Source organism: Argopecten irradians, chromosome 3 (assembly GCF_041381155.1).
Source record: "Argopecten irradians isolate NY chromosome 3, Ai_NY, whole genome shotgun sequence".
NCBI lineage: Eukaryota > Metazoa > Mollusca > Bivalvia > Pectinida > Pectinidae > Argopecten > Argopecten irradians.
This window is the reverse complement of record NC_091136.1, coordinates 42,634,308-42,647,233: the sequence shown is the minus strand read 5'-3', so window position 1 is coordinate 42,647,233 and position 12,926 is coordinate 42,634,308. Positions and strand designations below refer to the sequence as shown.

Genomic DNA, 12,926 nt, shown 5'->3' with positions numbered 1-12,926 from the left:
GTTTTGATCCTAATTATTGTATTTGAATCCTTAGATGCCGCCCTCATTTCAAATTTTCACTGTTGTTAGGATATTATCAAAGAGTGCTTTTCCCTTGTAACAATCAATTTCTTCCCATTGTGGGTCATACTTGGTCATGGATCTTAGAAAATTTTTATTTCATCTTCTCTTCATAAAATTTGGAAGAGGTCGAGGGCAAAATTGTTGCTTGTATCTATCCTTTCATATTTTGTCCTGTCCCTTTGCATTTTCATTTTTATATGGAGTCATATACCGAAAAATATTTCTTGTATTTCAACTTTTAGTTAAAGCATTTGAATGGTCCCATCTGTAAATTTGAAAAGCAATTTACAGTTGACCCCATATTGAAAATATTTTCTATTTCAGTCACTAAACATGAGAAAATGCTAAAGAAGAGACTAGAGGCCATTGAGAACTATGAGATCCCATCTAATGAATTCCACCTTCCATCCATCCCAGAGGGATCTATAGCAGCATATACATTTTCACTTTCTGATGGAGTCAGATGGCGGGTAAGTTGTGGTTATATGGAGTTATCTCCCTTGAGTTATCTCCCCTGAACTGTCCTCTTTTGTTAACATCCTTTATAATTCACCAAATTTCCTTGTGAATATATGTTCGTGTAGGTTGCATGAACGCATGGCATACTTGTAGTCAAACTAAATGGTAGAGATTGTGGTAAAAGGAATTGAATAATTCGTTTTAGATTTCTAGCTAAGATTGAAAATATATTACATGTTTGTGGCATGTTTTGAGAAAGCATGATGAATAAAATACGATTAGAACAAATGGAATTGGAGTAGCAGTGAGCAGCTAACACCATTGTTAGTATACTGTTAACCATCATATCATTTCATTTTGAATTATATGATTAATACATACGACCATTATAATTCTTCACCTACTGACAAGATATAGGTAGGTATTATTTGATAACATTCGAAAACCCAAGACAAATAAATTGCTTTATTTGATAACATTCGAAAACCCAAGACAAATAAATTGCTTCATCATCATATTACTTAGATCATTCTTGACTAACAATTAAAGTGAAATCTTCAATGAGCTAATTAAAGTTTTTCAATTTGTAATTTTAAGTTCAAATTCTGGAGACAATATACATGATTTGAAAATATTTCTTTTTTGAAATAAATTGATCAGTTTTACCTAATGAAGCCTGGAGGGTAAAATAAATAAGTACAGAATCATGGGTGTTTGGATGCTCAATACATTTTAGCCAGGATCAGCTCGTTCCGAGTCTGACCAGGGGTCAGTCCGAGGGCTTCCTGTCCGCACCCGGCATGCAAGTGTCGACTCTGTACAAAATGGAGGGATCACTAGTATTCATGGTTCATCTGGTCAGCTGAGTCAGAATGAGGCTGCGAGTTTTAGCTCCCAAAGTCTCCAGAGCCTTGTGTTATAACAGTATGTGTGAGTAAAGGCAGGGATAACCAGAGCTAGGCCTGTATATATCCTAGGGTAGCTTCCTAGGCTTTGATTGGAGGATATAGATACCCGGTAGTACCTAGTCTAAATAAGGCATACTTTGCTTTCTCTTTTATATTCCGTAAAATATTTGAATCTGATAATAGATTTCTAGTCTTTTTGATTTTTTTTTTCATTGAAATATTTCAAGAGAATGTTTCAAACCTTTGTAAAAGTCTTCTGTAGATTGAATAGTCCTTTGATATGCTAGTCCCGCTATGTTATGAAGCATGCTTGCTAGGATGGAGTCCAGTTTGACAGATTGTGTTTATTTTCTGCTTTTCATGTAGATGGTATCCTGGTAGCTAGACTTGCATTTGAATTCTATATAATCCAGAATCCCTTGAATGGTTGTTCCTTCTGTATTACTTGCCCTTGCTGTCAATAAGTCAGATAAAACTGATTTGTAAAAGTCAATTTGATATGCAGTATGAAAATAATGGTCTGTTCATTGGTCCATTTTTCTTCACAGCTTTAACGATTGTGTTGAGTCCAATGATATTTTACACAAACATTTAAAGTCATTTTTCAGACATACTGATACATTCATTCGCATTTTCATTTGTGCTCTTTTTTCTTATATGGTACATTTAAAGATATGGTCCACCGCCGACAGAGCATAAATGGTATTCATCATTTGAACAATATTTGGGGTTGAATCAAGTATATGTATGCCTAATTAACACAGAAAATAACATGAAATAATTTATTTCGCCTTTGGTGCATGCGCAATCATTACTTCATTCCATATAAGATATAGTGCCACGTAATTTTTTCGGGATGCAATTAATTATTTTTCATATTTTAAATTTGAAGTCAAATTAGAAGCTCAAACTTTTCAGTAGAAGCTCAAACTTTTCAGTGGTGGTAATGGTGTAAAGTAAGTAACTTTTGTAACTGAAGAAAACTACTAGGTAAATCGTCTGCTCCTGTTTTAGATAGTGACAAAACACCATTTGTCAGCGGTGGAGCATCTTTAATGTAGAAATTTCCATATAGTGAACTGTAATTTATGGTCTACTATAAAACTGTTTCTCTTGTTTTATAGAGAGTTGGTAAGTGATTACTAGGATAACATATATGTTATGAATGTTTAGAATTTTTACATGTTTAGAAATTCATATTTTATTTAATTATAGAATAAAATGTACTTTTAAGTTAGACACATATACAAGTACTAAGTAATGATTTAGTTACATGTTCACTTTGTACTTAGTTGATACAAATTGAACTATGACACAAAAAGGTAATGCTTCAGATATCACTGTTATGTCAATGTTTATTTCACCTGTGGATGTTACCTGTGTGCATAAAATGCTAATTAATTATTAGGCCAGGTAAATGTTTGTTGTATGTATATGTATCGGTTAATCACACTTTCCAGCGTGAGGCGACCCTGAAGGTAGGCTAAAGAGGGTGCAGGCTTTATTTATAATCTCTGTAACCTTGACATCCAGGTAACCATGGTGATGATAACCTTTAAAATGACCTTCATCATTGGAAATTTGTATGGTCTTTTAAGTCTTTCATACACAATCTCTTTCTCTTTCTTTCTTTCTTTTAATCTTTCTATCACATTTCTGTCAGTCTCCAATTTTCTATTTCTTGACCATAAAAAGATTGCTTTCATTCTTTTTTTTCTGGCTTATTACTCTTTTTTTCTCTCTTAAATTTTGGTCAACACCATTCTTCACAAAAGACAAAATTCAGCTGTAGTTCTTGCAAGTCTTCCAAAGGTTTGATAAAAGGTCAAAGGTTAATCTCACCCTGCCTTGGATGCCAATGAACAACGGGCAATTAAAATACAACAAATTAACGACCTTCTCAGCTTACTGACTGCTACTGTTAAACACCAGTATTGTGATCAGACTGTTTCAGCTCTAAACTAATTAATTTTATTTCTTATGCATGCACACACATAGGATGAAGGGGTAAGTTTCACTGGGGGAAAGATTTTTTCTATAAAATTTACCTTAAAACATCAATTGGGATAAAGTTTACCATTTAAAGTTCAGTTTGTAATTTGTTCAACAGATTTTCAAGATGAATATATTAATGGATATAATCTTTGGGTGGAGCTGTTTTGCAGACAGTACTAGCCTTTCCAAGAGAGCGGATGGGTTGGGGGTCAGTCAGGTCGGTCAGTCAGTTAATACTGCAGACATTACACTATCTGCCTTGAAACAGGATTATAGTGGGCATGGATAATTATTTCATGGACAGAAGTGCAGGATTTTAAGATTTTCAAAATGAAGTAATGCTTTCATTGAATGAAGAGAATCTGTCTTGAGGTTATTGGAATACAGATTTAGGGTTATTTCCAAATGTAGCGAATATGTAACCACATGCACAATTATGGCAAGTTGATTAAGATCAAGTCCTATACTTATTTCAGATGATGTAGGGAGTAATAATTTAGAAGGTTAGAATTAGAGTTTGACTTTGTTCTCTAACTGCATGAATTAAATAGGAATTATTTAACAATTAAATCTGTTTATTGCATGTTATTTTTAATGTTAATCTTTAGTTTGCAAGAAAATGATAAATTAATTCATTTAAAAGTTTAATATCTTTTTAAATCAGATATGTGAATACAAAAAAAATGGTCTAACTGCATGCTCTTGACTTTTTTTAATCCATCAGATTTAGATTTTTAAAAGCAATTTTGATAAAAATCTTTAAACTCATTGACTGGTACAATGTATATGATTTTAGGTATGAGTTGACATATAGATTTCAAATTTAGAATTTCAAAATTTGGAAAGTTTTTCTTTCATTCAAGAAAATTCAAAGTTAATGAGATACTTTCATGTTATTAACTATCATGTTCAGTATTGTAATTTTAATTCATTCCTCTAAATTTCTGAAACAAATGTTCATATTTTGAAGAATTCAAATATGTCTTCAGGGTAGAACTAGTAAATATTTAAAACATGGCTAGAAGAGTTAATTTTGTTAAGTTATTCAGGGAGATAAAGATGTTTGTTTACATTTTGAATTCAAGCTGCTCACGAGTAATTCTAGTTTCTCGGTGAGTGTTCCAATGTGAAAACTGTTTGTAGTTAGGTCTCTTACAGACGTCCATCCATTGTGTGTGTATCCTTTATTCTGGTCCACTCAGATACTTTATCTAGCCTATCTGACTCGTAGTTGTGTCTTTCCTTATAATATATGTAATCAGATAAACATATGTTTATCCACTATCTTGGAACGCCTTCTGATTTCTACAACAGTTTACTGATCCTGCTACCTAGTGACAATACTATAAATGTCCTTCCTTTCAACTGACTTTACTATTGTCTTATTATATCTATATGTATACAACAGTTGTACAGGTCTTATTATATCTATATGTATACAACAGTTGTACAGGTCTTATTATATCTATATGTATACAACAGTTGTACAGGTCTTATTATATCTATATGTTAACAACAGTTGTACAGGTCTTATTATATCTATATGTATACAACAGTTGTACAGGTCTTATTATATCTATATGTATACAACAGTTGTACAGGTCTTATTATATCTATATGTATACAACAGTTGTACAGGTCTTATTATATCTATATGTATACAACAGTTGTACAGGTCTTATTATATCTATATGTATACAACAGTTGTTCATGTCTTTTGTCTTCTACAGAGTACATCTATGTCCTTTTGAAGTTTTGCCCTTCAAATACTGCAATGAAATATCTTTTGTCCTCTGTCAAAGCTATCTTGTCTTTTTGCGAAGCTTATCCATAAAAGTGTATTTCTTGTGTCCTTCAAAATGTCTGTCTTCTTAAGTAATAACTCTTGTTTGTCCTTGTCCTCTATGAAGTCTGACATGTGTCTTTTTAAATCATTGTCTTGTGTCTGTCCTTTGTTGTTTTGTGTCTTCTGTCTTTTAGAAAGTATCTGCTCTTGTCCAAAGCCAGTGTTTGTCTTTTGTCCTTCGGTCATTTAAGAAATATTGCTTAGTGCCTGTTTTTTCTGTCTTTATGAAACAATGCTTTGTCTTCAATTCTCTATTCTATATTACATAATTACCTGCTTACAAAAGCAAGTACCTCAGCATGACAAACAGATCCATTGAAGTAGTATATATGTGGAGTTTGTATCATACCTTTGCACACTATGTACAGCCCAGCATCTGTAGCTCGATCTCACCACCAAACTGTATCAGTGAAATAGAATTTATACAACTTCTCTTTTTTATGTATGATAAGGTCAATATAAAAGGATTTCTATTTTACTTATCATATTAACATTATGTTTTATATGAAATGTTTTTAAATGATTTTTTTTTTCAGGAATTTTGAAGTCATAGACATCATTTCTTTTATAATTAAGGAATATAAAATTTCATCCATTTAGAATAGAAATGAAAGCTACTATGCACCATGTAATACATGAAGTCCATTTTATGAGCCAAATATAGCCACTTGATGTTTAGGAAGCCTTATTTTTGCATTTATTTTGGAGAGTTTTAGAATAATTGTCCTTCTTAATTCCAGTAGAGCTTTGGTATTTCATCACAGTTTCCGTTAGTGCTATTGCTAGAAACATTTTTTTTCAAACATTTCACTTTATGTTCACCCTGGATAAAAGTGCTGATATATGTAACTCATGGGATAAAGTAAAATGGAATTACCATTTTCACTGAATATGACATTATATGTTGAAGAAAATAAAGTGATGTGTATTTTTTGTCGGTAGTGGCGATGAGGAATAGAATCTCCAAGTAGGTAGATTTGCTTGTTGTCATTATTGTGACAATGTTGGTGTTGTAAACACCTTGGACCCAGCTGTCAGCTTACACCACGTCATAATTCTTCAGGCCCCAGCTTCATCAACATTGACATTAACTAAAGGAAATTTCCTAATTTAGAATATTCCAAAGAAAAGTACATGTATTACAGAATGTACGGAGAAAAAAATCTTAAATGAGTAAAGGAACACACTTCTATTCTGTATCGTGCACTTGTGGAATTTCTTTATGTTAAGGGTTTTCTTTAAGATAATACATATTGATGAAACTGGGCCTGACTTGAATATAACTTGGAAATATGTGTAGTTGTTTTTTCACCCAATGTTACATACCGTAAATTGTTAATTTCCTCATAAAAAAGATTATTGAATTGATATTGTGAATTTATTGTCCCCCATATATTTTTGTGATATAAAAGTTTTAATTTTCTAAGTCAGTTATTGATTTTTTCTTTCTTTTGATATTGTTACCTCCCCTTCCATGTCAGTAACTGCATTGTAATTTGAATTTAAAAAAAAAATGGGTAAATTTATTGGGAATGCTCACATATTGATATTGTTATTGTACATGTAGTTATAATTTCCCCTGATCCATACCAAGATAATTGCACTGTCACAGATTTTGGTTAACCTGTAGAGTTACCTTAGTAATCATAGTAGAAGTGGAAAATTAAACTATTTATAAATCATGTGCATTATGTAGAGTTATACAAGCATTCAGGTTTTGTTATATTGTGTTTTTTTCAAAATCCGAAGAACATGGTTCTCATACAAACCCATAACAATCCCAATGGCTAATATAGCTCTTGGTAAGACTAAATCAAATTTAGTACAGTTAAAAACTTGTCAAAACTGGCCCCTGTCTAATCTGATTCCTTGTTAATTTGGGCAAGATATGCTGGTCCAAGTGGCATATGGTTTAGACAACTTTTACTGTGATGTCATCCTCGATACTCCAGGGCTTTCGATCACTTACGATCTCTACACCCCTGGACTATCTCATAGTGAAATTGAAGGCAGCTCAGCGGAAAACATTTGACCAATCACAGGCTAGCAAATATTTCATTTGAAGACTACAGAGAGAGCGACGCCTAACATCAAAGCCACAGAGTCAACCACAGTGTACCGTTATACGGCTCTTTTGATGTACATCAAATGACTAAGTTACCTGTTCTATTCTGTTGCCTCCAGTTTTACTATGAAATAGTCCAGGGGTGTAGAGATCGTAAGTGATCGGAACCCCTGGAATATCGAGGATGCTGTGATGTGTAAATATCAGTAAAATATTCAATGTTCTGACTGTTTGATTCCAGCGAGATATTGTTGGAATATCAAATTATCTGCCCTTGTTAGCCGTTGTTAGTCAGATGTTTGCATGTGAAAGTTATGAAATGTTACTTAAAAATGATTTAACAATCAATAAGGGCAGATAACTCTTTTGATATTCTGATCAAGCAGGATATTCTATACTAGTTACAAAGGTTCAACATGATTATAAACATTATTTAGCTGCTGTGATTGTAGACAGTCACAATTTAATTCATAGAAAACGAAAGTATCAGGTTGAAATTGTAGTAAATATGTAGGTATAATTTTAACCATATGTTTCTATGGAAAAATGTATCGCTATTTTGTTTTTGCGTTTTCATCAAATATGAATTAAATGTTTTGAGATTTGTTTTAATACAATACACATTTATAATATCCTCTGTTATGAATAAATATCTATCTTTTGGATAATGATCTAAATAATTTTTCATGAAATTAAATCATTTTTGTTTTAATTCTGATAGGAGGTTTCAACTGAAGAAGCTCAGAGTATATTAGGAAGTCCTATCGACCGATCTGAGACGGCGACAACTCTAAGAGGTGGGAAAAGCGGCGTGGAGTCGCTACGGAAACGAGTCAAATCACAGTCACACCTGAGTGTACCTGGAATGAGTTCAGGTCGTACTTCTCCTGGACATTCAGTATCAGTCAAAGACTGACGTCACTACAAACATTGATCTACGATACATAACATCTATATTAAAAGCTGTCATCCCTATTATCAAAATATTCTGTGATGAGATGGAGAATGGTCCCCTATCTATTGTTGGGCAGCTGTTCAGTGTTGAAATTTCAAATTAAATTCAGAGACACTGTAACATAATTAAATTTTAATAGTCAGAAAAATATTGCTTTTAAGATTCAAATAATATTTGGCTGATAGCTACAGGGCCCTCCATTTGGTTCCAAAGAAGACTGTATGTATGGTTTTGATGTAGAATTTCTATGTGAAATAATACAAAAGACTCATAATATCTATACCAATAATCTGATATCTAAACAAATAATTTGATATCTATACAAAGATCGGAAATGAAACCATATGATTTTGAATCTATTGATACTAGCCTAAATACATATATTAGAAATACTATGGATCCAATGGAATTTTCACTTGCATCTTTTCTGAACTAAGTGCAATAATTTTTATAAAAGACCTAAAGTAAGTGGCATGTTACAGTGCTACAGCTTTACAGGACTACGGATAAGTAAAAAGCCAAAAAGTATTGAACAAAAATTAAAATCAATAATTTAATTTTACGATATTGGCATTATTCAAAGAATCTCTATGTGTTTTGTATTGAAGCAGATGTAAAAGAGATAATTAATGATATCAAATTCAACAAAGTGGAAAATTAAATTAATTGATGATTAACATTTAATTTCAAAATACCAAATAATAATACTTATTATGAAATGTTAGTTTGTGGAAAGGGATATCAATTCGAGTATATATGTAATTTATTATATGAAATATTGTATTATGTGGAATATTACATTAAAAGGAATGTGATATTATCAGAAGACATATATTGCCACGCGTTTTCCAATTAAAGCTTATCTGTGATATTCTTCTCTATGATATATATTTGTTTGTAAACGAAGGTCACATTTGCTCAGTAACTTTTGGATATGTTAACGTGAATTATCACACTCTCTTTATAACCAATCTTCCTTCTATAGGTTAAAGGTCAATATATCAAAGCTGACGATAACATGTACTTGTTAATCTCTGATCTCCGCTCACTACATATAACGTTATTTTATGAAGTTTGGACTTTACTTTTAAGTTAAGTAATACCCTCTATTAGAATTCAGTCATACATGTATGTCATTGTAAAGCAACTGCTCTATAAATCAAGTCATTAAATCACTTGTATGCGTCTGTATCAAAATATGTATAACTGATGTTATACCACCGATTATCGAGTATAAAGGTCACCAGATTCTGATTGCTATGTATGTAGGTTGCTGTGACCTTATTTATCATGTTTGTAAGTCACGTTGACCTAAGTATGAATGATAGTGGCCTTTCCTTTATATCAATGTTATTTATTATAATGGTCAGCATGACATTTCTACCTACATTAAAGTCAGTGACTTGTTTTATGTATTGTGGGCTACTTTGTCACTATATTTATAAGTAAATTGTATATAGGTCACTATGACCCAATAATATATATTTCATGTATTTATGTTACCATATAAATGAAGATAGTTATGACCATTTTTTATACATACAAGTCACTGATCTTATGTTTGTAGGTCAACATGACCCGAATCTGTCACTGTGACCTTCTTATATATTTGTAGGTCATGGCAACCTTTTTATTTAATATGTAGGTCACTTTGATCTTATTTCTTGTATAGTTACTGTGACTATGTAGGACCTAATTTATTATCTGAATGTGTCGCTATGACCTGCTGCCTATCAGTATTGCCTGTGACTACAGGATCTGTCCTATCTATGACACCCTGATGTTTTCCTGCCACTGACAAAAAATAAATATGTTGCTACTGTTGATTTACTTTGTGATTTGTTTGCTAAATGTTGTCGTAGAACACTACCGTCTAAATGTATTTAGGTTCTGAAAAAATCACATTGAGAAATCCTGATGATCCGACAGGAAGATAACAATAGGAACCTAACAGTAAACTTTAAAATCGGTTTGTTTCGTGGGTCTATTACCCAACAATACATGTTATACCACTGATCATAGAGTATATAGGTCACAAGATTCGGATCACTAGGTTTGTAGATTGCTGTGACCTTATGACACAGTTAGTGTCATTTTAAAGATGGACCTCCTTGTAGTAGCTTGTGGCTACCTCAAGATAGAAAGATATATAACAGACCCTTCACATGTCATTTAAAACAATTACTATGATAGCACAGACCAGTCTATTTCTCAACATATTTTGGTACATTTACTTAGCAATCTGGCATGCAAATGGGAAATCAAGTTGAATACTCTGGCTCTTAATAGTGATTATGGTATGTGATCAACAGAGAGAACACCATGCATGCATGTAGGACACGGTGATCTGATACTATTACTGCGACCTGCAGTGGAACTGCAAAAGTAGGATCCTAAATCTTTAGGTCATATTGGCTTAAAGCAGAGATACTTTACCTTCTATCATTAGTCCTCACCTTCTCAGTATGAATTTGATCTGTTGTTACAAAATGAAGGAAAGGGAGACAAAAAAGCTTAAGAACAACAAAATATAAAAATAATTCACTGACTTCAAATACATTTTATTTTGTTTGTAAATTCTATCACAGATAAGACAAGTCAAAAGTAAAATAAATCTGTCAAAAATATAAATAATACATTGTTTATTATTTACATATCAACAACAAAAACAACAACTAAAATGTGACTTATAAGTCTTTGTAGAATGCTGTAATATCACACAAGCTTTTACTGGCAAAATACCGGTAATTAGGAGAAAGGCGTCTCTTGGATCAGACGTTAGATTAACGCCAGTTAGTTTCTCAATCACAGAAATAACCAGTAATACTGTCCAAATAATAAATTCTTATTTAAAAACAGTCTTCTTGCATGTATATAATGTATATATTTGGCTCAAAGTAATTCTTTTGGAATGAAAATTCCTTTGGACGGATATTTTAAAAAAAATCTTGTAACATGTATAATGTATTTGGCCCAAAATAATTCTTTTGGAATAGATATTCCTTTGGACGGATATTTAAAAATCAGTCTGGTAACATGTAGTTGTATTTGGCTCAAAATGAATCTTTTGAAACAGAAATTCCTTTGGATGGGTATTTAAAAACAGTCTAGTAACATGCATATGATATATTCAAACTTTTTTCTTTGTCAGCTGAATCTGGCTTTAAAACAATCTCTATTTCCAGAACAATATATCATAAAAACCCATTTATCCAAAAATAATAAATAAGCACTTTCTAGGTTTTAATAAATACTCAATGAACATGCAGTCATTGAATGGAACAGACACTAAGTAATTTGTGTATATACAAATGTACATTTATACATTCCAACATGATATTGAGCAGTAAAAAGTGGTGATGCAGAGAAGGCCTTACTTTCTGAAGTTCTAATGCTAGTCAAAAACGAATAAAGTGCAAAGTCAAAAGTGAAATTATAGTTGCATATCAGACTCGCAAAATCTATAATAATAAAATTCAGCAGTTTGAATTATCACAGAATACATTTTGCAGCTATAGACTGGAGACATTAAGTTAATGAGCCATTTTTTAGTTCTGATGAGTCTGTGACAATAATAACTATACACTATAATGCTAGTGTTAGAAACATTGATTGTAGTAACAACATTCATTATGCAGGGGATCAGTTTCTCGTACATTTTTTTTTAGCTGTTAAATTCATTTTGGCATTGCATAACAAAATCTACATACCAGGATAACACATGTATCTTTTTACTTCATGAATGTAGGATACATCCTTAAGTCATAGGAATTAAAACCTTCAACACTTGTTTTCAAAGCGATATAAACTGCTATTATCACAATTATTGTTCAGAGTTGAAGGTATGTGTAAATAAGATTACCACCAAAACATGTATAATTGCAGTATTATGTAGAAACACTCAGAAGTATCGACTAATCAAGATTTCTGTCAATCGGTGAAATCAACAACTAATTCACATTTTATCAATCATCCAGCTGACATAACATAGCCACACCCCTCATCACCCAGAAATGTGGCGGATTGTTAGAGGGAAGAGTGACCGCAGTCACAAAGTTTGTGGAGTGACCAGTCGAGGAAAGCGTTCCAGCTCTGGACGATGTCCTGTACAGTGGACACTCGTACATACTTCCATTGTCCACTACTGGACTGTCTGACCTCTCTGTACTTGGTGTGCCTTGGGATGTCTGTAACAGAAAACACAATATGACTATCAGAAAAAAGAGGCCTAATGTGCCTGTATTGGTGATACAAATATTAAACAATTCTGTCGACTCTTTTTCACGTCTGAGGCTAATATACAATCTTTTTATCTTATATAATAGCAATTTAGTATGATGAGGCTGTCTGAACACTTATAATGCTTACGGTAAGAATCTTGTCCATGGGATTATGATTTCTCAGATTTATTAAATACAGGGCTGAACACCATACTCTTAGATAAATGAAGCACAATGCATTTTTGTCCTCTGCTACTAGGAGCAGACAACTCTGCATTAAGACTAAATACAATTAGTTCAGTTGAACATTTACCTTTTAATTTTCAATATTAGCTGCAAGACATTTCAAATATCAAAAAGTCAGACCAAATCAATTACCAAGATGTAATAAGTTTTAATTTAAGCCATGAGAGCT

The 12,926-nt window shown here is 32.3% G+C and overlaps 2 protein-coding genes across 18 annotated transcripts in view; one reads left to right on the top strand and one right to left on the bottom strand.

Annotated features, from left to right (window-relative positions):
• LOC138318661 (regulator of G-protein signaling 22-like) overlaps positions 1 to 10,115 on the top strand; it is a 58,710-nt gene extending 48,595 nt beyond the window's left edge. For 9 of the 13 annotated variants that reach the window (XM_069261246.1, XM_069261240.1, XM_069261239.1 and 6 more), the window contains 3 exons: positions 388 to 533; positions 2,891 to 2,908; positions 8,058 to 10,115. In XM_069261246.1, coding sequence (XP_069117347.1) covers positions 388 to 533; positions 2,891 to 2,908; positions 8,058 to 8,252 — 359 coding nt within the window. In that variant the 3' untranslated portion in view covers positions 8,253 to 10,115. Of the gene's footprint in view, positions 1 to 387; positions 534 to 1,258; positions 1,453 to 2,890; positions 2,909 to 8,057 lie in introns of all 13 variants that reach the window. The other 4 variants (XM_069261251.1, XM_069261241.1, XM_069261245.1 and 1 more) reach the window with 3 other exon arrangements.
• A 721-nt stretch (positions 10,116 to 10,836) lies between these two features.
• LOC138318660 (dynein axonemal heavy chain 6-like) overlaps positions 10,837 to 12,926 on the bottom strand; it is an 84,736-nt gene continuing 82,646 nt past the window's right edge. For all 5 annotated transcript variants that reach the window (XM_069261233.1, XM_069261235.1, XM_069261234.1 and 2 more), the window contains one exon: positions 10,837 to 12,478. In XM_069261233.1, coding sequence (XP_069117334.1) covers positions 12,257 to 12,478 — 222 coding nt within the window. In that variant the 3' untranslated portion in view covers positions 10,837 to 12,256. The remainder of the gene's footprint in view (positions 12,479 to 12,926) is intronic.